Source organism: Microtus oregoni, unplaced genomic scaffold (genome assembly GCF_018167655.1).
Source record: "Microtus oregoni isolate MIOR12 unplaced genomic scaffold, Mior012 000067F_000, whole genome shotgun sequence".
NCBI classification, from domain to species: domain Eukaryota; kingdom Metazoa; phylum Chordata; class Mammalia; order Rodentia; family Cricetidae; genus Microtus; species Microtus oregoni.
The window spans coordinates 3290671-3314024 of NW_024543953.1; the positions used below are offsets into that span (position 1 = coordinate 3290671).

The window sequence follows — 23354 nt, forward strand, 5'->3', positions numbered from 1 at the left end:
CATATACCAAGAAATTAGGACTCCAACACGGGAATTTGAAGATAATGTGACCATTCACTCTCTAATAAGGAATTAAGTATTTTGTCTGGGTTGTAGTGGTGCCTGCTTGCAGTTAAAGCACTTGGCAGATGGAGGAAGATTGCAGCATGTTTGAAGCCAGCCTGGTATGTTTGAAGCCAGCCTGGTCTACACAGTGAGTTCCAGGCCAATGGGTGTTACAAACAAAATAAAACAAAAATTGGAACTGAGACATTTGCAGGAGATGATTTCCCACTATGACTGAAGATTTTTCTTTACCCCAGATTACCACCTCTTGGACGCAAGATAGACATGGGTTAATCTGTGTCCAGGTCTGTCTTTAATCATGGAGGCAAATACTCCCTTTATATGTCCATATACGTCGGATCTGGGTCAGAGGTCTCCTGTCCATGTCTAATACAATCACAGGCAAATGGCTCTTAATCCTGTACCCAGGTTCAACAAAACCAAGCAGAAACAATAGAGAATAAATTCTGGATGTTGCATCCAAAGCCAAATGAACGGGCTAAGTCTATCTTAGGAACTGAATGTCCTTGATTTATCAGATATTGGCTTGATTTTCATAGCGATGATTTGCATAACAGAAGTTAAATGTTAAACTTAACATAAACCAAGGGCAGAAGTTCTGAAGGCATCTTTGGAGCATGTGGTTACAGATGGCTGGGAGGTGGATTTGTGGAGGTGGAGTGGGGGAGAGTAGGGTAGAGAGAAGAAGGCGTGGGGATTGCTAAAATCCTAAGGAACTGTTTATGCTTCAAGATGTCAAGACCAGTGGCACTTAAGAACCCCGGGATGTCCCCACCCAGACAGTTCCCTGGGATCCAAAATTGAGAGAGAAAAAAAAAATGTCTGTTTTTCAAATGTAGAACTTCTTCAATCATAAAAAAAAAAAAAAAAAAAAAAAACACGTCCACAGTGTACCAGGTTTGTCTGTAAAGCAAAGCACGTCACGCAGTTTTCAAACCTCAGAGGCTGTAGTGTCCGCATTGCTCAAGCGGGGTTAGAGTGGGTCTGGGCTACCAGACCTCAGGTTCCTGGGCCAGGCAGGCGGGCAGCAGCTGTTGCGGGACAGCGTGGCCCTGGGTGCCACGCGCCGCCCACTCTGCATCGACCCCGCCCCCCCGCCCCCCCCGCCCCCCGGCCCCCCCCCGCCCCTGCGCGCGTGGCCTTGTGGGTAATGCGGGGCCGCCAGGTGACAGCTAATGGCGGCGGCCTCCTGACGCGAGTGGCCCGGCGGCGGAGCAGGGCGGCAGAGGGCGCATCGCGGAGCCGGGCCGGCGGCCGCTACACTCTGCACTCCGGACTGCGGTTCACCGGAGGCGCCCGGCTTGACGCGTCATGGACAGGCCGGTGGCGGCGGCAGCCGCGGCGGCGGCGAGCTGCGAGAGCGCTGGGGGCCCGGGTCCAGGGCCGGCAGCGGGCTGGAGATCCTCTCGGGTTGTGGGGGGCGCTTCGGCCGGCTCCCGGCAGCCCAGCATGGAGACCCTAGACAGGTAAGTAGGGCCCTGGACGCCACCGCCTCTCGGTGCCCAGCTCGAGGCCTGGCGGCCCAGGGCCGAGACGGGGTGGGCGGCTCCCCCACAGGCACTTCTAGCCTTCCCTGGGTCCCCGTCTCCAGCTGCTGCCCTTGGACTTGCCAGGGATAGGGCACCTGCTCACTTCCGTGCTGCAAGCTGACAGCTCCCGGAGGCTTTGGAGCTGTCAAACCCGTGCCAATGTACTAGCTCCTTGAGAACCCCTTTCCAGTTCGTGGCCCTGGCCAAGGATCCTCTCAGGAGAAATGTCGCTTGGCTTCTTGTTCTTAACATCACTGTCATGCCTAAATCGTGTGATTTTAAGATCAGTTCCGATGCCGCTGCTTGGGGTGGCAACTAGGAGGTGAGACCCATGGGCAGCCGATCTGCAGCAGATGGTGGTAAAGACACACAGATTTGAGAAACTGAGATGGATCGCTTCCATACTGCTCAGGAGACACGAATATTGTGTACTTTCAGTTCTTTACACTTGGAAGGACATAGTTCTTTTTTTCTTGGACACATGAGTCACCTGCTTCTGAGGTCGATTTAGAATAAGTCCGTTCAAGGCATATTTGCCATGTCCACCTGGAAAGGGCCACCACCCAGTCGAGTAATGACAAGAGATGGCTGGATTATCCAGTTTCCCCGGTGACATCTACACTTGGGCAACAGACAGTTGTGATATGCTTCAGTGAGGTGACGCTGTCTGAGTCATCCCAGTGTGCTGAACTTTTGGGAGTTTTCAAAGACACGAATGGGAGCACCCAGCAGCGCTCTCTCCCTTCTCTAGCTCGGTGTGATTACAGTATATTTTACTACATGAATCCTGAACAATAGGTTTCACTAAAATCTAGCCACAGTTGAGACTTCCCTTGGAGCCATGAGCACTTCACACATCTGAAAGTTTTCAGCAGCACATGAGTTCTTGTCCATTCAGAAAATAGCACACTGTGACTTTACTTTGGCTCCAGGGCTGATAGCTGAAGCTGTATGTGATAAGTGCTAGGCTATTGGTAAACACAGAAGTATATTCAGGTGGCAGCGTAGGTCTGAATTATTGGAGTAGCTGAAATATGTCACTCTAGTATGCCTTATTCAGGATTTATTAGAAACGACAAGTGACTATGTCCCACTCCCAAGGATTTTGATTCAGAAGGTTTAGGGCAGGCCCAGGAATTTGTGTTTTTCTGAAAGGTGTATACTACGGCCTCATTGTGCTTGGGCTATGTGGGCATGTGGTACTTGGTGTAGTTTGGGGATGTTAGATGTTAGTGATGGGGACAGGAAGGAAGGAGGACAGGTATTTGAATTGAGGAAATAATGGAGTGGGGAGAGCCCTTTGGCCATGAGAGCACAATGTGCGCCTTCTAAGGAACTGATCAGAGATGGCCTGTTGCCTGTGAGAACAGGCAGGCTGCCTTCCTAAGGAGTTGTGCTATCATCCCTTCTCAGGATGTGTGTGGTTCTCTTAACCTGCATCATACTCTTCCCAGTTGAAAATAGAGATTCTTAAGGAACCCACTAACTCTATTCTAGGCTGTAAACCTGAACCAAGAAGTCTTAGACATCTCTCTGGGGCTTCAGTTCATAATGCAGGAAGAGGACACAGAGGACAGAGGCAGTTCTGGGAAAAGAAACTAGCATGGCAATAAGGCAGGGAGGATTTTCAAGGTACTTAGCACTTAACAGAGAAGTAGGTGAGTCTTACGCCTTGAGGAGTATAGGCATCTGTGAGGGGTGTGGGCATTGTGCCCAAAAGTGTCACTTGTGAAGCAGATTTCAAAGAAAGCAGTTTATGGCATGCCTGCCATATCCAGCTGGGAAAGAGCAGTTGAGCATGGAGGGCAGCTGCACAAGGTAACAAGCAGGGAGGAAAGAGGGCTCGGTTCTGATATTTCAGCAAGAAGCCGTGCATACTCTTCATTAAGGAGTGACTCCCCTAAAGGGAAGTTGGGCTCTGTGTGTTCCTTGAACCTTGAGGCTTGTGTAGTCTTCAGAGTATTTCACTTCTCTTTGAAAAGAGAGGTCCTGTGAGAGGATGTGGCTTCCTAAAGGTCACAGATCTAGCTAGTGACAGAAACAGGACTTGAACCCAGACCTCCTGTTGGCTGGCCCACTATACCCTCTGTGTAACTGCTCTGACCCAGGCCACTTCCTGTTGCTGATGGTAAAAACACATCAACACCAATAAACCCACCCCTTTCTCAAAACAGCCCAATCAACTTTAAGCCCCAAAGGAGATATTTTGGTTCACAAAACCACTCCAGAGAGGGAGATGGGAGTGGGCACAATTGGAGTCAAGGGCTACCTTTAAAACAGTGTTGTTAGAATTCCCTATCTCTTGTATTTGTGTCTTCTAAAAATATCTCACCTGTCTTATCTCTGTGTGTTCTTTCAAAGTGGTGGGAATAGGCCTCTAGAAGCCCTGTGATAGATCCATACAGCAAGGATCCAAAAGGAATCCTGGGACTGCCTGGGCAACTCATTTCTAAGTGGGGACAGGAAGAAGTGGGTAAGCCCCAGGAAACAGTGGATTGCAGTTCTGCAAAGTAAAAAAAAAGTGTCCTTGTTAGAAAAAGGTGTGGCAGGATCTAGTCAGCAGCTGATTTCCCCTAGTTCCCCTAGTTGATTTTATGTATTTGCAGTCAGGGATGGGTGCTGATGGTAAAAGGGGAAAAAAAGGAAGCTTGGTGTGGTGGTGAATACCACTAAATACAACACTCAAGAGGCAAGATTGCTGCATGTACAAGGCCAACCTGGTAAATACAGAGAGTTCCAGACCAGCCTGTACTGTAGAAAAAAGATTGTCTCAAAAAAGGAAAGGAGCAGGCAATAAAGGGGACACTAGCATTTAATCCCAGCACAGGGGGATTTCTGAATTTGAAGTCAGCCTGGTCCACAGAGCAAGCTCCAGGACAGCCAGTACTATATAACTACATAGAGAGACCCTGTTTCAGCACACACACACACACACACACACACACACACACACACACACACAAACACACACACACAGAATATGAGAATATAATATCTCTCTTAGTTTCCTCCTATCCCCTAGAAATTATGATAAAATTCTGACTTCTACTAGGATCATAAAATTCTTGTGTATCATTGGAATTTCTACCTATTCAGCACATATTTTACATATATTTTCAACCACAAAGACTGGGTGGGCACCTTAATCAGAGACTACAATTAAGTAGATGTTCTGTCTTTCACACACACAACTGTGGATGTAATTTCTGATGGTTTGGTTTGGTTTGGTTTCCAGATGAAACTTAACTTCGTGGTAAAGCTCCTAAGTGTCTTTTGCCCTCTTCATTGGTTTCTTTTTCCTGTTTTGACAGATCTGGAAAGGAGCCTAGCTCCTGAGAGCAAGTTTTACATCTTTCACTGCCTAGTTGCCTATTAGTCATTAGGTCAGGTGAGCACAGGCCAACCACATATCAGTCATGTGACCATGGATAAACCTAGAAGCTCAGTTTTCTTTTCTGTAAAATGGGTCACTGGGAGGCTAGGTAAGTCTGCATTTTTGACCAGCAGAGAGTTTTATATTTTCTTTGCCCTGTTCTGTTTTACAGCATCTGTGGTACCCCCTTTAGCTCAGTATATCAGTCACTTTCGGTTGTTCTGGCCCCTGGAGTGATGGCCACATTCATTTCCTTATCTAGTCAAGTTAGCTAGTGTCTGTTCTGCCTTTTTGTCACAACTGGTTATGAAGCTCTGACATAACAACTGGAAGAAGCTTTTGTAAGTTAAAGCATTAACAGAAATGTAATGTAGCATCACTGCTTAATACAAAATATCTTTTCTAGTCTGTTCTATATTAACTTACCCTCAGCTTTACCCCCACTAAAAGTACATTGTTTTCTAGATTTTAAACTAAAAACATGAATTTGGTTGAATTTTGTTTGAAAATCATATGTTTTAAGGTAAATATTTTACTTTGGAATTAATTTTCTATATACACTATGTTAATTTTCTATATATACTATATCATATAATTTTGATAGAATTCTATGATATGTTAGAGAGTAACATACTTAACTACATACCTGTACTCATTTAAAATTATTTATTGGATATGTATAGATGTTTTGTCTGCATGTGTGTCTGTGCACTATGTGCATTCCTGGTGCCCACAGAGGCCAGGAGAGGGCATTGAATGCTTTGGGACTAGAGTTACAGGACCTTGTGAGCTGTTATGTGAGCAATAGGAATACAGACCTGGATCCTCTAAAGAGGTGCCAGTGCTCTTAACCACCGAGCAATTTCTCCAGCCCCAATACCTACAATATTAAAACTTTTTGAAAAGGTTGATTGGTACATCTAAAACTAACCTAGAACCTGATGTATTTTCTGTTTTGTCTATATTGATTCTCATATTAAATAGAAAATCAACCAAATAGTTAAAGACGTTGTGGGGGCATGTCTGCATGTCTGCATGTCTCAGGAGATGGAGGAGGCTGGAGGATGGGAAGTTTAAGGCTATCCTTGGCTGTATAGTGAGTTGAAGCCAGCCTGGGCTGTACATGAGACACTTTGAAAAATAATACCTGTATGTGCTTATTCGTACCCAGGACACATTGATTCTCTTCAGGAGCCTGTGTTAAAGACTTTTAATCACACTATTTCTTTTAGCCCTACAGGATCACATGTTGAATGGTGTAAACAGCTTATAGCTGCTACAATTTCTAGTCAGATTTCAGGTTCAGTGACATCAGAAAATGTGTCCAGAGATTACAAGGTAAGCAACATTGAATGTTTAATTCATTATTGCTATATAAGTACCCAAGAAGCTTTGTAGTTTTAGTTCACATGAACCTTTGACTTCTTGGTATTAAATTACCCTTTGTGGTGGTGAGGACAAAGGTTTTTTAGTGTTCAGTCTGAAATATTAAGGGAAAATATTACCTATGTTTCCTGTTTGTGGTATAGTTTTATAACTGACATGAAAAAATTGTGCTAAGATTTTGAATCAAGTTCTGTTTTATCATGTGCAGTGGGCATAATTGTGTGTGCTTGTGACATGTCAACAGTTGCAGGGGAGCTTGAGGCTAGGCAATTGTCTACAGACAGAATTCAAAGCCTGGGCAAATTCAAGAGTGAGACTCCCATCTCACAGCAGGCAAACAAACAGAAATTATTTGCTTACTTTGTTATTTTGCATAGAATTACATCTTGATGGACAATCCCTTTACTTCACAAACATGATTTTGTAATTAGATATTACATTTGAGTATTCATCATTAACATAGAAACTATAATTACAGAACTTTAAATGGGGCAGCCTCATTTTTCAGAGTTAGAAACCTTTGTTTATTTTGAAATCTGAATTTCCTGCATAGTCTAAGGTTAAGAGTGAGAGGTTTGTTGTTGGCACAGATTGGTTCCTAGCACTGTCCTGGAGCTTAATAGATACTCAGTAAATAGTTATTAATTAACAAGCAAAAATTTCAGCTGTTCCATCTCTGTTCAATTAATATTTTGATTTCAATAAGCTGTTAACAGAAACACTAAGTGAAACTATTGATATTTTCTTTATGTTTGCTTGAGTTTTGTTTTGGTTTGATTTGGGTTTTTTTGCTAATAGGAATGGGTGAATAAATTTTCACGAGCATACATGGAATATATTTAGTTTATCTGTGAGCAGCACTCAGAAGATGGGAAATCTCACAAATAGTTCACGAGCTTCAGCCAACATTCCACTTCTTCATAACTGCTCCTTGTTGAGGACTTTTAGCATCCTCTCCTTGCTTGATCATAGCATAAGTTCAGAAATAGACTCCAGCACCGGTGGTTGAGATTTACTCTTGAGCTGTCATGTGCACATCACCAAGCCAGCAGTAGAAATTAGATAATCTGCCACTCGAAGACTGGCAGTATATCTCTTAATAGTGTCCCCAGTTACTGATTTTCATGCATGGTGACAAGGGAGCATCTGAGGCTCTTTGTCTTCAGAACCTAATCAGGAAGCCACTTTATGTACAGTTGGGAGATGCTGGTAGCCTGTTGTCCCCACTTTACCTGTAACTGCCCATTGAAGGACTCCTGTCAGCAAAGGACAGTGTTTATACTCTAGGGTGATTTTCTCTCTTTCCTATTAAATGTTAACTGGAAAATTGTCATTATAGTTTAATGGTGTCATGTGGGTTCTGCACAAGAGTGAATGCAGCCAAGTATGGTGGCACACTCCAATAATATGAACATTTGGGAAGCTGAGATAGGAAGATCAACTCTAGTTCAAGGCCAGTCTGAGCTAACCACCTAGTTTACTGGTGGTTAATAGCTAACCTGGGCTATTGTCTCAAAATACTAAAATAAATAACAAACATGATTGAATGTTGACGATATTTCTAATGTACATGTTGGTTGGATCTTTAACATGAAATAGTTAAAGTTTTATCAATTTCCATCTATTTACAAATTTTGTGTAGCACAATCAGCTCATGCTAGAATGGTTTAATAGATGCATTTCATAAAAAATAAGGTTTTTATCCCAGCACTCGGGAGGCAGAGGCAGGCTGATCTCTGTGAGTTCAAAGCCAGTGTAGTCTACCAGAGCTAGTTCCAGGACAGCCTCCAAAACTACAGAAAAACCCTGTCTCAAAAAAACTAATAAAGTTTTCATTTATTTTAGAAATTGAAGTTTAAGTCCCTACATCAGATCATAGTCAAAGCCTTTGAATTATTGTAAGACAGCATGTTTTATAGCTAAATCTACAATGTTGACATTAAATTTATAATTTGTGAGTGTTACCTTCTTCAAAGAAATATATTTTAAGTAATAAAAGCATAAAATATTCCTAAACTACACAAACTGTTGTACATGATACTGCTAAAACTCAGAGTAACTATTCTGGGCTTTGGAGACCCTCTGGCATAGGAGCCATGGCTTGGAGTTGGGTCTAAGGGTTCAGATACAGTTTCAGGAGGATTGAAGTTGCAACCATTCGTAGATAAGATTTGTAGTTATCTATATCTTCTTTAAAACACGTACAGATTTGGTGTTGATTACTCTCATCTCCCTACTACCCTCCCTTCTTACCCCTTCTCTATTTCTTTCCTTCCCTCCTCCTTCCCCCTCTTCTCTCTCTACATCCCTCCTCTCTGTTCTCCCCTTCCATTATCTCTCCTCTCTTTCAGTCCTTTCCTCCCCTCTTTCTGTCCTTTCCCTTTCCTGCTGTCCTGTCTTCACTCCCCTTCATCCCCTGGCCTCTCTTTCCCATGCTATTCCCGTTCTTCCTCTGCTCTCCCTCCCCTGTCTCTTTTCCTCTCCCTCGGTCTTCCCCCCCTCTCTCCTCCTCTCCCTTCCCTTCCTTCTGTTTCCCACTCTCCCTCCATCCCTTCTTCTCTTCCCCTGATCACACTTCTCTGCCAAGGGTCTCTACCACGGGTCTCTTTTTGCCTCCCTTTTCTTCTCTCATCCCCTCCTCTCCTGTTTTCTCTTCTTCCTCCTGCTTCTCCACCCTTTGTTTTCCTTTCCTTTCCCCTCTTCAATGCTTTTCTATTCTCATCTCCCCAGCTTTTCCTCCCATTCTTCTCTCCCCTCCTTTCTGTGTTTAGTCCCTCTGCATCTCTCCTTTCCCATCTTTTCCTCTCCCCTTCTCCCTGGCCTGCTCTGTCCTCTCATCTTATCCCCTTTCCTCTCTGCACTTCTCCTTTCTCTTCTTCTCCTCTCTTCTCGATCCTCCTCCTTCCTACTAGTTAATGCTTACTTTAAAACCAAACCATCCCAAAGATTAAACTAATAATTAACATTATTAAAAGAAATGTAATTAAATGTTTTCTTTTGCTTATCCTATCCTTGCTAACTCGATTGCTTCCATTTAACCAGGCCAACATACAGAAAAAAATCTTGGGGTGGGTTTATGAATATGATCAAAATACTTTATAAGAAATTCATAATCAATTAATAAGGCCATTGTTTAAAATTTTTTCCCTTGAATGTGTAAAAAATACTGTGATCTCAATGTAATTTTCATAGAGCAGATGCAATAGTACTGTTAGAAATTATACTGAAATATTTCCAGGGACTTTGTAGAAATGACATAACCAATCATAACTTCCATCATTTGGAAAGTGAAACTAGACCAGAAAGAGGGAGTTTTATGGAGTAGTACAAACAGTTCTGGCTAGCTCTGTGACCTTGTATAATCTCTCAGTGTGCAACCTTGTATAGTCTTCGGGGTTTCCTTCACTGTAAGGCTGAAAGGATCATAGTCAGATTTTAAGTGTCTAAATGCCTTTATTTCTAGAATGTTTTTCAATTATGTTTTGTTCAGAAGGACTTGATTCTGCTCTGCCTTCTACCAATTAGTGTACTATGTACCATCTTGCTTTTTCTAGCTCTAAAATTATCCTCAGCACTTCCTCTGTTCCTCTGCTCTCTTTTTGCTCCCCTTACCCTTGTGCACATAGTAATTCCTAGATTTCATGTTTAAATATCCTAAATGACAAAAAAGGAGAAAATTGGGGTGGCAGTATACAATTTTTCTCTGCTTTCTTAGTTTAGACTCTTTAGAGAAGAAATCCAGCTATTGTTGAACCAGAAAAGTGCTGTAATTAGTCTCTGGATCCCCAACAGAAATTTCCAGAAGGGCTTAGGAGGGAAGGGGAAAACAATGTATGGGGAGCACTTTATAATGCTTGAATTAGGTCTTGGTTCATGTTTCCAGAACTGGGTGCTAGTCTTTGAAAAGGGAAGCTTGATCATGCCCTTTCAGGATCCACTGTCAAAAGTCATGACTGAAAACCTGGCTATATGACTTATTTATTAATCATAGACTGCAGATTCAGATGCCTACATGGAAGTCAGGTACAGGAGAGAGATGTGGAAAATAGAAGGTATAATATGTTCCCATAAAAGCCTTTTTACAAAGCCCTATTACTATCTCTTTGGACAATATAATTATAGATGAGAAAAGATGATCAGCCTATGAAAACAAATTACTTTTTTAAAATGTTGAGACTTTCTCTTCTGTTTCTGCAAAGGCAGAACAAATGTATTTTTCTTTTTCACACTGAATATAACTAAAATATGTGGAAATTATCTATAAATAACACAGGAACAACCTTAAGTATGGAAAAGTGATGAATCAAAATCTGGCTGGAAGTCTCAGTAACCCCCCAAACTGACAAGCTACAGAGCAGGAAAAAGTATATTTGGAAACCTCATACCTGATAAACACTAATATCTAGAATATATAGAGAATACTCAAAACATAACAGTGAAAATGAAGAAAACACACAAAGCCTTTCACCAAAGAGGTACATGCAGATGACAGAGAAACTCATGAAAAGGTCATCATCATCATTGAAATAGGGGTAAGGGGTGGACTGCAAATTAAAGCCCTGCAGAGGGACCACTACATACCTGTCAGGATGATTGGAATATTGGTCAACAATAAAGAAGAAATAGTGATAAACTCCTCAACTGGGATGATCTTAAGAGAATTTGCTGACTAAAATAATACAATGCCATTTTGTAAAAATGAAACTCTCAAGACATACATTGGGAGACCACCTAGGCTCCTCCTGACTTAAGGCATGGCTATCTCCTCTGGCTTACATCAGAATCCAATTCTAGCAGGAAAGAAATTTCTGTGTGTATCTGAAAGGGCTCATTTCAGGAGAGGAGCAAAGGGAAGCAGAGAGAAACATACCCCCAAGACTTTGAGGCAAGCCCCTGCAAACCTCTGAACACTCTCCTGTCTTAACTACTGAGGATTTCCTTATAGCAGCTTAAGAACTGTGTAAGCTTAAAAACGGGTTATCACACTATTTCCAAACTGCCAGCTATTTTCTTCCAGTAGAAAAGACACTGACAAGAAGTTCTGCAATCTGTCTGTTAGACTCGGCCTCTACTTTGTTCTGCAGTAGGCATTATTTCCATAAAAAATATTGTAAAGTCTTCCTTCCAGTGTTCATTTCTTGCTGTCTGTCCTTAACCAAGCAGCAGAAGAAATGTGCAAATACTACAGCATGCTGGAGTAGATGGGTGGAGATAGAGAAAGAAGAAAGGTGTCTGACAGGGTGCTGTTGGCTTCTTCAACAAACCTAAATCAAGTTCAGAGATCCTATGTGTACTGCAGAGGTCAAAGTGGGCTGTCTGTGTAATCAGTTAGACCCCATGCTGAGATCCCTTAAAAGAGCACAGTTGTAAGGGAACCCTGATTGCTTTTCGGGCTGAGGGGGGGGGGGGGACTTAATTGGGGGAGGGGGAGGGAAATGGGAGGCGGTGGCGGGGAAGAGACAGAAATCTTTAATAAATAAATAAATTAATTTTTTAAAAAAGAGCAGAGTTGTCTGTTAGGGAAGCAGATGTTGAGCAGGAATACCAGGGTTTAACTAGCAGCTCTGCCACCTTAAGTTTAGTCAGTTTTCCTTTTTCTTTTTTCATTTATCCTTCTCTCATATATTGCATCCCGACCACAATTTCCCCATCCTCCTCTCCTCCCAGTCACTCTCTCAACCTTCCTTTTCCCCAAGATCCACGCCTCTTCTGTTTCCCTTTAGAAAAAGGCAGCCCTCCCATGGATATCAACCAAATACAGCATAACAAGTTACAATAAGACTAGACACAAACCCTCATATTAAGGCTGGATGAGGCAACACAGTAGGAGAAAGAGTCCCCAGAGCCAGTGAAAGATTCATAGACAGGCCCGACTCCCACTGTTAAGAGTCCCACAAAATACCAAGCTACTCACATATACTGTCACATATATGCAGAGGGCCTAGCTCAGTCCCATGCAGGCTCCCTGATTGTCAGTTCAGTCTCTGTCAGCCCCTTGTGAGCCCTGCATAGTTGATTCTGTGGGCTGGCTGTGTTCTCAAGGTATCCTTGTCCCCTCTGGCTCCTATAATCCTTCTCCACTAGAGTTCTCCAAGCTCTGCTTAATATTTGGCTGTGGGTCTCTGCATCTTCTCCCATCACTTGTTGGATCAAGTGTCTCAGATGACAATTAAGCTAGGCTTTGTTCTACAAGTACAGAGCTAGGCTCTGGTCTATAAGTATAGCAGAATAAAATTAGGAATCATTTCATTGACTTCAAATTTTTTGGCCAGTTTTCTTAACTGTGCCTTTTTTTTCTTTTTTTTTTTTGTTTATTTTTTAGTTGTTGAAAAAAAAATTCCGTCTCCTCCCCATTTCCCATTTCCCTCCCCCTCCTCTCACACATTGCCTCCTCCCCCCACTCCATTCCCCCTCCCTCTTGAGAATGAAGAGCAGTCCAGATTCCCTGCCCTGTGGGAAGTCCAAGGTCCTCCCACTTCTATCCAAGTCCAGGAGGGTGAGCATCCAAACAGGCTAGGCTCCCACAAAGTCAGTTCATGTATTAGGATCGAAACCTAGTGCCATTGTCCTTGGCTTCTCATCAGCCTTCCTTGTCCGCCATGTTCAGAAAGTTCGGTTTCATCCCATGCTTTTTCAGTCCCAGTCCCGCTGGCCTTGGTGAGCTCCCAATAGATCAGTTCCACTGTCACAGTGGGTGGGTGCACCCTGACCCTGTCCTATAGCCATACTGATGAATATCTTGCATATCACCTTAGAACCTTCATCTGGCGATGGATCGAGATAGAGACAGAGACCCAAATTGGAGCACCGGACTGAGCTCTTAAGATCCAAATGAGGAGCAGAAGGAGGGAGAACATGAGCAAGGAAGTCAGTGCCTTTTTTTTTATTGAAACAAAAATGGAGTCAAGAATGGTTTTTATCTCAGCTAGCCTAAAACTAAAACCAGTTCATATGTCTCAGGTGTTGAGAGAAGTGGCTTGAACATAAAATGCTCGAGTGTCTCTACAACACAACTCCTGCTGAAGGAGAACACCAAAAGAATTAAAAATGAACTTTAAACTGGCAGGGCCTGGGAGGAGGGAGCTAGTAGTGTGAGAAGTTTATTTTCTCATCTGAAAAGAGAGGCCAATGAACACTATTTTAAAGTGCTATATCAGGAAGTAAGGCAAAGTCAGTAACAGTGATGGAGGCAATGGTTAGAATTAGAAGTAGGCCTATTCAAGTGGGGTGGTCCAGAATGAACCTTTCAGTTTTGAGGCTTTTATTACCAGAAGCCACTTATTCTTTTTGTTTATGTTCTGTGAACTTTGTTGAAGAACAGTTAAGAAATGTCAAACTTTACATATTTAAAGTATGCAATTAAATAAATTTTGATATTTGAATCCATCCTTCCAAAAGCCATCCCTCCAAAAGCCAGATTTAAGCTTATTAACCCCAAAAGTCTCTGCTTAGGAGCTTCAGGGCTTTAATTCATTTCGAAGAATATTGTCAGTTAATTCAGAACACCTTTTTAACTGCAAAGATTTTCTTATTAATTTTTTTCTTTTTTTTTTAAAGAATTTCAATGTATAAAATGACATATAATCACATCTGTTTCTATTTTCCCTCTCCAATTCTCCCCCATGTACTCTCAATCACATGTCTTCTGTTTTTTGCTAAGTCACTATGTGTAGGTAAAGCTACTCATAGGTACAAGGTTGTGGAGTCATCCACTGGAGCATAGGATACATACCTACAGTGGTATTATCCTCAATAAGGAGGAATGATTCTCCTTCCCACAGCAGCTCCCTACTGTTAATATCTCTGTCAGTATGGTGTGGGACCTGGAGATCATCTGTAATATCTATGTCAGGATTTTAGTTGGCTTTACCTTGTGTAGGTCATGTGCAGGTAACTGTAACAGCCGTATCATGTCCGCAACACCGCATTTAACAGCACTCTTTCCCACCCTCTCTACCTCTTACATTCTTTCCACCTCCTCCTCCTCCCTGCGCCTTGGTGGCAGAAAGGGGGATGGTGGAAATAGATGTCCCATTCAGGGCCAAGCATTCACTATCTTCTCAGCACTTTGATCAGGTTCCACATCTTTCCATTGGCTGTTGTTCACTGCAAATGGAAGCTTCTCTATGGTTGAGAGCAGAATAGGTCTAGGGGTAGAAATATAAGTACTTAGAAGGCAATTTGATAGCATGACCACTTAGGAAAAGAAGAGCAAGTTCTACATTAGGGTCTATAAATTCACCAGCCATGGGATTTTGCCTAGGATTCCAGACCAGGAATGAAATTCCTTGCTGTGGAGCAGGCCTCAAATCTAATCAGAAAGCATTCCGTCACTCCGTCACAGTCACACCGCTATTGCACCAGTGAGCACATCTTTTCTAGTAACTTTAGTATACTGGGTTCAGCACTGGGTAAGAACTTTGATATCTTTTCTCCCCACATCAGCCTGCACAGCACCTTCTGACATTAGGGAGGAAGTTTCTGAAGAGTTTGAAGATGACTTTTTATGTTTTGCAGCCAGAGTGTGTGGTGGTTCAGCAACGAGGGATTATTCCCACATAGTTATGATGGGTATCCAAAGACAGCAGCAATAACCTGTGGTACTTTGGTGACCTGGGACCTCCCTGACCAATGGCTTGTAGGGCAGTATTTTATGCCTTATGCTGCTATTTTCATTGAATAACTCAAGTCTTCTGGGAACAACATTGACCAACCATACAGGGTCATTCCATTTGGATTCTTTTTTAAGTTGTTAATGCTGACACAAGAATAGCTTTTGTAGCCTGTGTTCGTATTCAGATGCTCTTCTCCCATTTAGTAAATCCATAAAGCTAATAAATAGCCTGGCAATTGTTCTTTCTGATGATGTGTTTCTCATTCAACATCTAGTGTTGATTTTGCAACTACTGTAGATTTTGCAACAAGGTACAGAAACATTGAACTCCTCCCCCAGAATATGACAACTACTTGTTTTTCTAAGGTTCTGTCTATGTGTGCTGTTTCTTCTGACTAGAGCTTTCCCACACAGAGGCTGCATGTTTAGTTAGGATTCACAGGCCACAGGCACAGGAATAATATTCTGAAGTCAGTATCTCTCAGTTAAATAAAGCATGGTTTTACCTCTGCTTCAACCACAGCCACTACCTCTTCCTCCCTAGAACTTCTTCTTTGTTGCCATGTCTATCAGAGAAGGCACCCCCTGCTTCCAGTGGGGTAACTAAATCAGAGAGTTTAATCTTGGAGTCCTAATTGGAATTGGAAATTTAAATCTAAGTCAGATTAAGATGTGTGATTATCTCACTGTTAAGATACTGAGTTCATATATAGCTAAACTGTGTTCTGGATCCAGTTTGGGGTTTTCTTGTTTTGTGGACTGGTCTAAAAGCCTATCTCCCTTTTTATATCATTGCTTTTACATGGAAAATGCCTTCAGTTTTCTAAACAGAAACAACATTTACTTTTGAAATGTACCCTGTCACAATAGCCTGTGAAAACACTTGCAGGAAAGGATTTGTGTTTAAAACAGTTGGAAGTGAGGAGATAATTTTCTTCGAATTAGATACTTCCCTGAAACTCACAGGACAAATGTGTTAGGATTGACTTAATATTGAATGAGATTTTGGAGATAAATATGTTAAAGAGGATTAACAGCTTTCTTAGGGACTAGGCTATTGAATCTAATGGCATCTTTCACAATAAGAACATTTCCATGATGATTTTGTTCTGTATTTTAACTAACAGGTTTTCAGGAGGCCTGATACCAGGGTAAGGATATTTGGCTTTTGGCAGATGGGCCTCCTACTTATACATGTCTGTGCTTTATGGAACACTTGGTCTGTTTAGTGTTCCTTACCTTCGCACTGGTTCTTATGAGTCACTCTGATCAGTTTGTTCTGCTGTGTCATAGCTTTAAATGTTCACTGGAAATGCTTTGTTTGCTACAGTTTTTAAACGTGCAGTAAGAGCCTATGTGTGTGAAGGCAGGATGCAAAAATTGTTACCAGTGTGCTGTACTGGCTTTTCTCATACCACATGAATTCTGACCCAATGGATGATCATGGCTAGTGCTGTATGTCTAGGCATATGTGGGCCTCTTTTTACAAATATGCTTTTAATTGAAACAGAATTATGTTACTTCCCTTTCTTCATCCCTTCTCAACTACCATCTCTTGAACCCCTCCCATGTATCCCCACCTCCACTCTTTTGGAGTTGATAGCCTCTTTTCTTTGATTATTATTGTTTTGCACGCGCATGCACACAGACACACATACACACACACACACATGCTTGTTGTGTGATTCATGCTAAAGAACTTAGCAACCAAAAAAGTGATCATTTGTTGTCCATCTAATCTAAGACCTTAAATCATGCTGTGTTTGCATGTTCAGTCCAAAAAAAGTTTAAGTGCTAATCTTGAAGCAAGATTTAAAAAAATAGGTATTTTTAAAAATACAAATGTAGTGAATTGTAGCTTATATTTTCCTCATGAATTTCCTTCCCTCTATTTCAGAATATTCATAAAGCAAGACAAAGATTGGTAATTTGCATGCATCTAACTCCTAGTGTCAGACATGAAAAAAAATGAACCTATTTTTTATTAAATGGGAACAATCTGGATTTTCGTAGTATGATTTAATTACTTCAGTTTGAAGTTTGTAATCTTATTGAAGCCAGTGAAGTTGTACAGAAATAACGAAGTTAAGTAAAACTCTTGCTATACTAGTTGATTTACCATCTTACCTTGTTTTCTTTGGCTTGTGAGATTCATTTTCTTTTATTGAATCATACAGTTAAATATTAGTGTTTGACTTTGTACTTGCATGGACTTTGAAATACTGTATGAATTTGTTTTGAATATCCATTAATTTTTCTGTTTTAACATTTAAAATTACAGAATGATTCCATTGTCTTTGTATGTAAAAACTTAGAAATTTCAACAAAACAGGCTGCATTTAAAATCTACACTGCCGTGATGGGTAGCCATAAATTTATTCTGAGTATGAAAATGTGTTATGTAATTACTGAAATTTATTGACTAAAATGTAAATATGTGAAGTAGTAAATTATTTCAAAATTTGTTACTTCTTTTGTTGCCTTAAAAATATAGCCATTTGAACCAGTTTCATAAAGTAAAACTGTTAAATTTTAATATTTTCACTATTAGAGATTTGATACCACTTTTAAAAGGGATTATAATCCTGTCGTGTTAAACATTCACATTCTTTCTACCACCTGTTGAGTTAAAGTTTTTAAACTTTCAAGAAGAAAATTGATTTTGTGAAGAAATTAATAGCATACCTTTAAAGGGACAGATTAAAAAAAACATGTGGCATTTGTTTTCTTGAAGCATGCTTTTGATACTGTAGTTAGAAATATTAATGTGACATTGATTAGATGTCATAGTATTTAATAAGTAATAAAATAATACACATATGTATATATGTATGTATTTATATGTAAAATCTTGAGCATGTGTTATGTGCATGATGCAATGAAATTTACCCCTGGGTAATATAATACTTCTTTAGAATATACAAATTCTTACTCTGTCTAAAATACCTATGTATGAACTGCCTTTGTATTTTGGCTTGACTTTGCCTTTTATGTGGTTTCTGTGGTGTGCTTTATTTTCTATGAGCACATGATGTGCCTGTTATGTTCTTTGCTATTTGCTATGGTGTTGCTTAGTTTTATAAAGACAGTGCATTGTTTGAAATCCATGATGTTTGTTTGCTTTTCATTTTTCTACCCCAACACAACACAGAAATAGACACTACACTTTAGGCTGAGGATGCTATAGATGGTCCACACGTTATTTCCTTAACTCGAAGGGGGCAAGTGTGGTGATTTGCAAAGCCATAAAAGGTGTGTCAACTTTTACATGGTTACTGTCTCTTAAAAAAGAAATTCTGTCCTTTCACCTGTCTGTTTGCACGTGTTTCTCTTTCTCTTCTCTGCTTCTTCTTGTCCATGCACCTGGTGCTGTGCAGGAGATAGAGGAAGAACACAATGGCTACCCTTCTGAAGCTGAAGCTGATCAGGTGGCAAGTTCTCCATGTTCATCTGTTTGTAGCTACAGACCGTGCATCTAGAAGCCATTTCATACTAGATATCTAGGCAATAAGCAAAGCTTTCCAGTTGCTTTTACACTATAATAGTGCTCTCCTGTCTATACTTGGTAGATTCCATTATGACATTATTTGCAAAAATTGGTTTATCCAACATTTTGTCAACTAGAAGTTGCTTTATTCACACTTCTTGGCTCCCCAAGATAGGGTTACATGACCTTGACCTCTGCCACTGTAAGAGTATGAAGAGCTTTTAGCAAGGACCTAGAGGAGTAAACACAAATGCTACAAGTTCTTTATAAGGGTGTAGACCTTTTGTTATTCAAAGTTGCATAGTTGGGCTTGAGGTTAAAAGTGCTGGCTGCTTTTCCAATTCCCAGCACCCACGTGGCAGTTTACTAGCGTCTATAGCTCCAGTTCTAGGTCATCCAGTGCCCTATTCTGTCCATGTGATTCACATATGTATACATGTAGGCAAAACACCCATACATCTAAAGTTTAAAGTTACATGGTTCGTGCCTAACACAGCACCAGGTATTTTGTATTTTTGGAATGAGCATATTTATTTTGTTTTTATTAATCAGAATATAGAATCTTGCTGTTTCCTTCATACTTTCAGATGTCTCCAGATTCATGAAGCAGTAGTGCTTTTCCTGCTACTGATATAGAAACTGAATAGGAGAATCTGTAGAAGAGCAGGGCTGTGGATGCCTGTCAAGCCCCAAGTGATCAGCCTTCCTTTTGTCCTCCATCACCTGCCCAGAACCCTCCTCCATTGACTCCAGAAGCATCTTTTATGACTCAACTATAAAATCACTGCTTTAGGCATGCAGCTGATACATAAACTGTTCATCCAGAAGTTTAGAGTCACATTATGAAAAACAGTGGCCGGAGTCATCTAGGTGGGTTAGAACCCTCAGCAATAAAGTCAGGAGGTTGTAGATCTCAGCTACACATTCAAGATCAAAGCACCAAATTTGAGATGAGCTCATAGCTGAGCAACATTGAAAATAGAGGCACCAATAGCAAATCAAATTATTTGATTATGAGATCAAATTATTTCATTTTTCAGTTGTGCTGTACATAGGTTGGATAAATCAAGGGTCAAATCATGTCCTGTGCAACCTGATAGTTGCAGTAAAAGCTTAATATAGCACAAATGTGAGTCCTATCTCCTAACACAGCTTCATAAAGGGAATCTACTATATTCACCAAAAATGAGTCTTCTATTGTCTCTTGATTTCCTGTGTAAAGCTGAATGTATTCCTTTCTCTTATGGAAGAATATGAAGCATTGGGGCCTTTTTTGTGTTATTCTAATAGATGCTTTTTCATCCTTTAAAAACATGTCCCATACTTAGTGAAAGTTTTATCTCACTGTGTTCATCAACATATTCATGCCTCATAAAAATGCACAGATGTTTCCAGTCATATTTGACTATTAATATGGGACAAGAAGAGAACCAGTTGTTCTGTACTGTTTATCTTGAGAGCCTTGTGCATTCTGGCAGGGTTTTATTGACTAGCTCAGGCTTGAAGTCTTAAATTTTGATGTGGCTTGCTCTAAAGCTGAACAGGTGTCTTCTCTTCCCAAATCTCCTCCAGATTCTAGTGATTAGAGAAGCTTGCTTTCATAAATAGATTCCAAAATAATCTATCCTTAGTTATTTTTAAATATAAGTTATAGAATCTCCATTTTATAGTATAATATTTGCTCATTAAAGTAAGCTCTAAAAATGTAATGCTTGTAGTTTACAACTCCAACATTGATTAAAGTAGCTTTCTTACTTAGTAATTATGCCATAAAATTAGTCAGTAGATCAGATAGTAAATTAAAGCAGGCCTCAGATTAAGACTTCTATTAAGATTGTTGGTATTTAAGTATTTATAAAACCAGATGTTTAAAAGTATGCGTATTGGTTTATGCTTTGTTGTATAAAAGGCATATTCCCAAGTCAGATGTAAATAAAAAGGAATGTATAAATGGGGCTGAGGGCAGAGCTCAGTGGTAAAGCACGATTAAGGCCTTGGATTTGCTAGCAGGGACCAAAACAAGTATAATAAAATGATTAAGTTGGACATTACATGGAAAAAGAGAGTCAAGTTTATATGAAAGTCTTAAAAGTAATGTTCAGATGGGGGTGTGACTTAGTGATAGAATACCAGCTTAGCATATACAGTATCTATCCTAAGTTTGATCTCTGTCACTATAAAATCAAAATTTTACAGAAATTTTCTGATGAAAAATGTCTTAATCTATACTACAAATTCAAATTTAATACATTGTTTGGTTGTAACGATGAACCCTAATGTATATATGATTTTAACACTACACTTTTTGATAAGGAAGGGATGGACCATATAATCTTCTGTCCTCTGGGTGGAAGAGACGTACATACCATATCCCTGATCATCATTGCCCTCCCTGTTTTCTGATGCATGTTAATGCCCTCCCAAGTGTTAACAGGTATTCCTGAAAAAGTACTCCCTGATTGAGGAGGTATGAGGCATGTGTTGTACTCTAGCGCCCTCTTGCTGATCTGGTGTGCATTAACACACTAAAGCCTAGCTCACTTTTTCTAACATAGCATTTCCCTGTTTGTTTTTTTTTTTAAATAACTATTTACATCTCCTGGGAAATAATGTTCTATGAAATATAGCTTTGTAGTTGCTGTGGTTTGGATCACCTTATTCTTGTTCATTTCACATCGTTTTAGACATGCCAAGGAGAAAATGACTGTTTTCCTTGGTAGTAACTCACAGAGTGGCAGTACCTTAGAATAGGCCCCAAGTTTAGGATCCTGTCCTAGCTTTGGAGTTCAGGAACTCCATTTTCTGCTCCCCTATGAGTTATCTGGAACCATACAATGAAGCTTACAAGAAGCTGGCTCCCAAATCACAATGTCAGCCTCATAGTATAAATATAGGCACGAACTGCCCAGCCATCCTTCTTTTAGCATAACTGTAGCCAATGAACCTAGTAACTCATTAACAGTTTCCTTGGGGAGTGTGAAATTAGTTATAAAATGAATTGTCTTAGCCGGGCAGTGGTGGCGCACGCCTTTAATCCCAGCACTCGGGAGGCAGAGGCAGGCGAATCTCTGTGAGTTCGAGGCCAGCCTGGTCTACAAGAGCTAGTTCCAGGACAGGAACCAAAAGCTACGGAGAAACCCTGTCTCGAAAATAAAAAAACAAAAACAAAATGAATTGGCTTTGGGAAATGTGTGGTGAACACACCCTGCCCCACAGTATACATTGCAAAACAGGTTGAGTGTTCTTTATTTCAAATGTTTGGGACAAGTGTTTCAGATTTTGGAATTTTTCATATTTTGGAGTATTGAATGAGACCCAAAAATAAACATAAATTTTGTGTCATCTAGACCTTACACACATAGACTGAAGGAAAACTTATACAATACTTTTTAGTATATGTGTTTTGATTGCCACCTTTCACATAAGGTCAGGTGTGGAATTTTCCACTTAGCATTATATTGGCTCTCAAAAGCTTTCATATTTTGGAGCGTTTCCTATTTGGAATATTCACATTACAGATGTTCAACTTGTACTCTCATCTGCCAATGTAATCTCATAGCCTAGAGTGAACAAACAATGGCATTCTCATTCTTTATGCTCCCTGATGTACACTCACACATGCATACACACACACTCACATGTACACACACACTTATATACACATGCACACACATACATGTACATGTTTGCGTGTAGCTGGGCCTCAGTGCCAAAGCCTAGGGCTTTTCTTAGTTGTGCACTATTCTGAGACCATTCTCTGGTCATTTTAATTCTGCCTCAGGGTTTCCCAAACTATTTCGTAGGCTCTGTCATTTCTACTTTGGCTAAGTACCTCACCTCTAGTGTTTTTATTTGTGTTACTTTCACGCTTAGAAGATAACATTTTTTTCTGACCTTATTTTCAAATTTGATGGCACCTTACAATACCTATCTGTGTGCTGATTAAGTATCTATCTGTCCCATCAAGCCATTTCTGTATTAATGCTTTCTAACTGTTAATTGTAAATATGTTGTAACAATTTGCTAGAATATGCAGCATGACGTCCTGTAGTGCTGAGCTTTTAAAATGTTTAAGGGGGAGGGGGCTTACATTTTTGCATGCTTCTGTAGCCTTATCAAGAGATCCCAGAATACCAGCATTCTCCTCAATCTACAGATGGAAAGTTAGATTTATTCCTGTTTGGTTTCTTGCCAGGCTTTACGGGATGGAAATAAACTGGCACAGATGGAAGAAGCTCCACTTTTTCCAGGAGAATCAATTAAGGCCATTGGTAAGTTTAATGTATACCATTTGTTATAGGAATTTATAAAATGAAGTGGTATTTTGAAAGCATAGGTGATGTTTATGTTGGAGATCAGCTAGACTGATTAATTAAGGAACGAGGTCCATTCTTTCTTGTTAGCATCATCCTGAGATGGAATAATATAGAGGATCCAGGTTAAGTGGCAGCTGAGTGTTTACCAAAAGAACAGAAGCAAACCTGTTCATCATGAAATGAGAGCTGATTAGTTACTCAGTGTAATTTCTGCCTTGCTGCTTTGATGGACTATTTCACCATAAACTAATTGATCAGTAGATGACTACAATAGCATCTTAGTAACATTTGGAGAACTTTAAATAATTTTTGTTGACTTCTGTGATTATCAAAAATATAATTTTACTGGAAGAAAATAGCATGTACTGCCATCCTGGCATATAAAGTAATGGCATGAGGGTTACCATACCTCCCGTGATAAAATGCCATGCATCTCAAGAGATGGTATGTAGGAGGGGCGTCTGTGTATAAGTTTTTCATCCCAGTTTGCTGGGTTGGATAGTCAACTTTGCTGGGCTATTTGCTTCATGGCTCTCTCCCAGCATGGGTGTTCAGTTTCAATATAGTCATCTCATACATATTA

General features: G+C 40.5%; 1 protein-coding gene across 6 annotated transcripts in view; it reads left to right on the forward strand.

Moving 5' to 3' along the window:
* The first annotated feature begins 1224 nt into the window (after positions 1-1224).
* Positions 1225-23354, forward strand: part of Mtmr1 (myotubularin related protein 1) — a 69180-nt gene continuing 47050 nt past the window's right edge. The window contains exons 1-6 of one of the 6 annotated variants that reach the window (XM_041640962.1): positions 1225-1532; positions 6201-6306; positions 16096-16119; positions 16866-16892; positions 18346-18396; positions 22651-22726. In XM_041640962.1, the coding sequence (XP_041496896.1) occupies positions 1378-1532; positions 6201-6306; positions 16096-16119; positions 16866-16892; positions 18346-18396; positions 22651-22726 (439 nt within the window). In that variant the 5' untranslated portion in view covers positions 1225-1377. The remainder of the gene's footprint in view (positions 1533-6200; positions 6307-16095; positions 16120-16865; positions 16893-18345; positions 18397-22650; positions 22727-23354) is intronic. The other 5 variants (XM_041640958.1, XM_041640957.1, XM_041640960.1 and 2 more) reach the window with 5 other exon arrangements.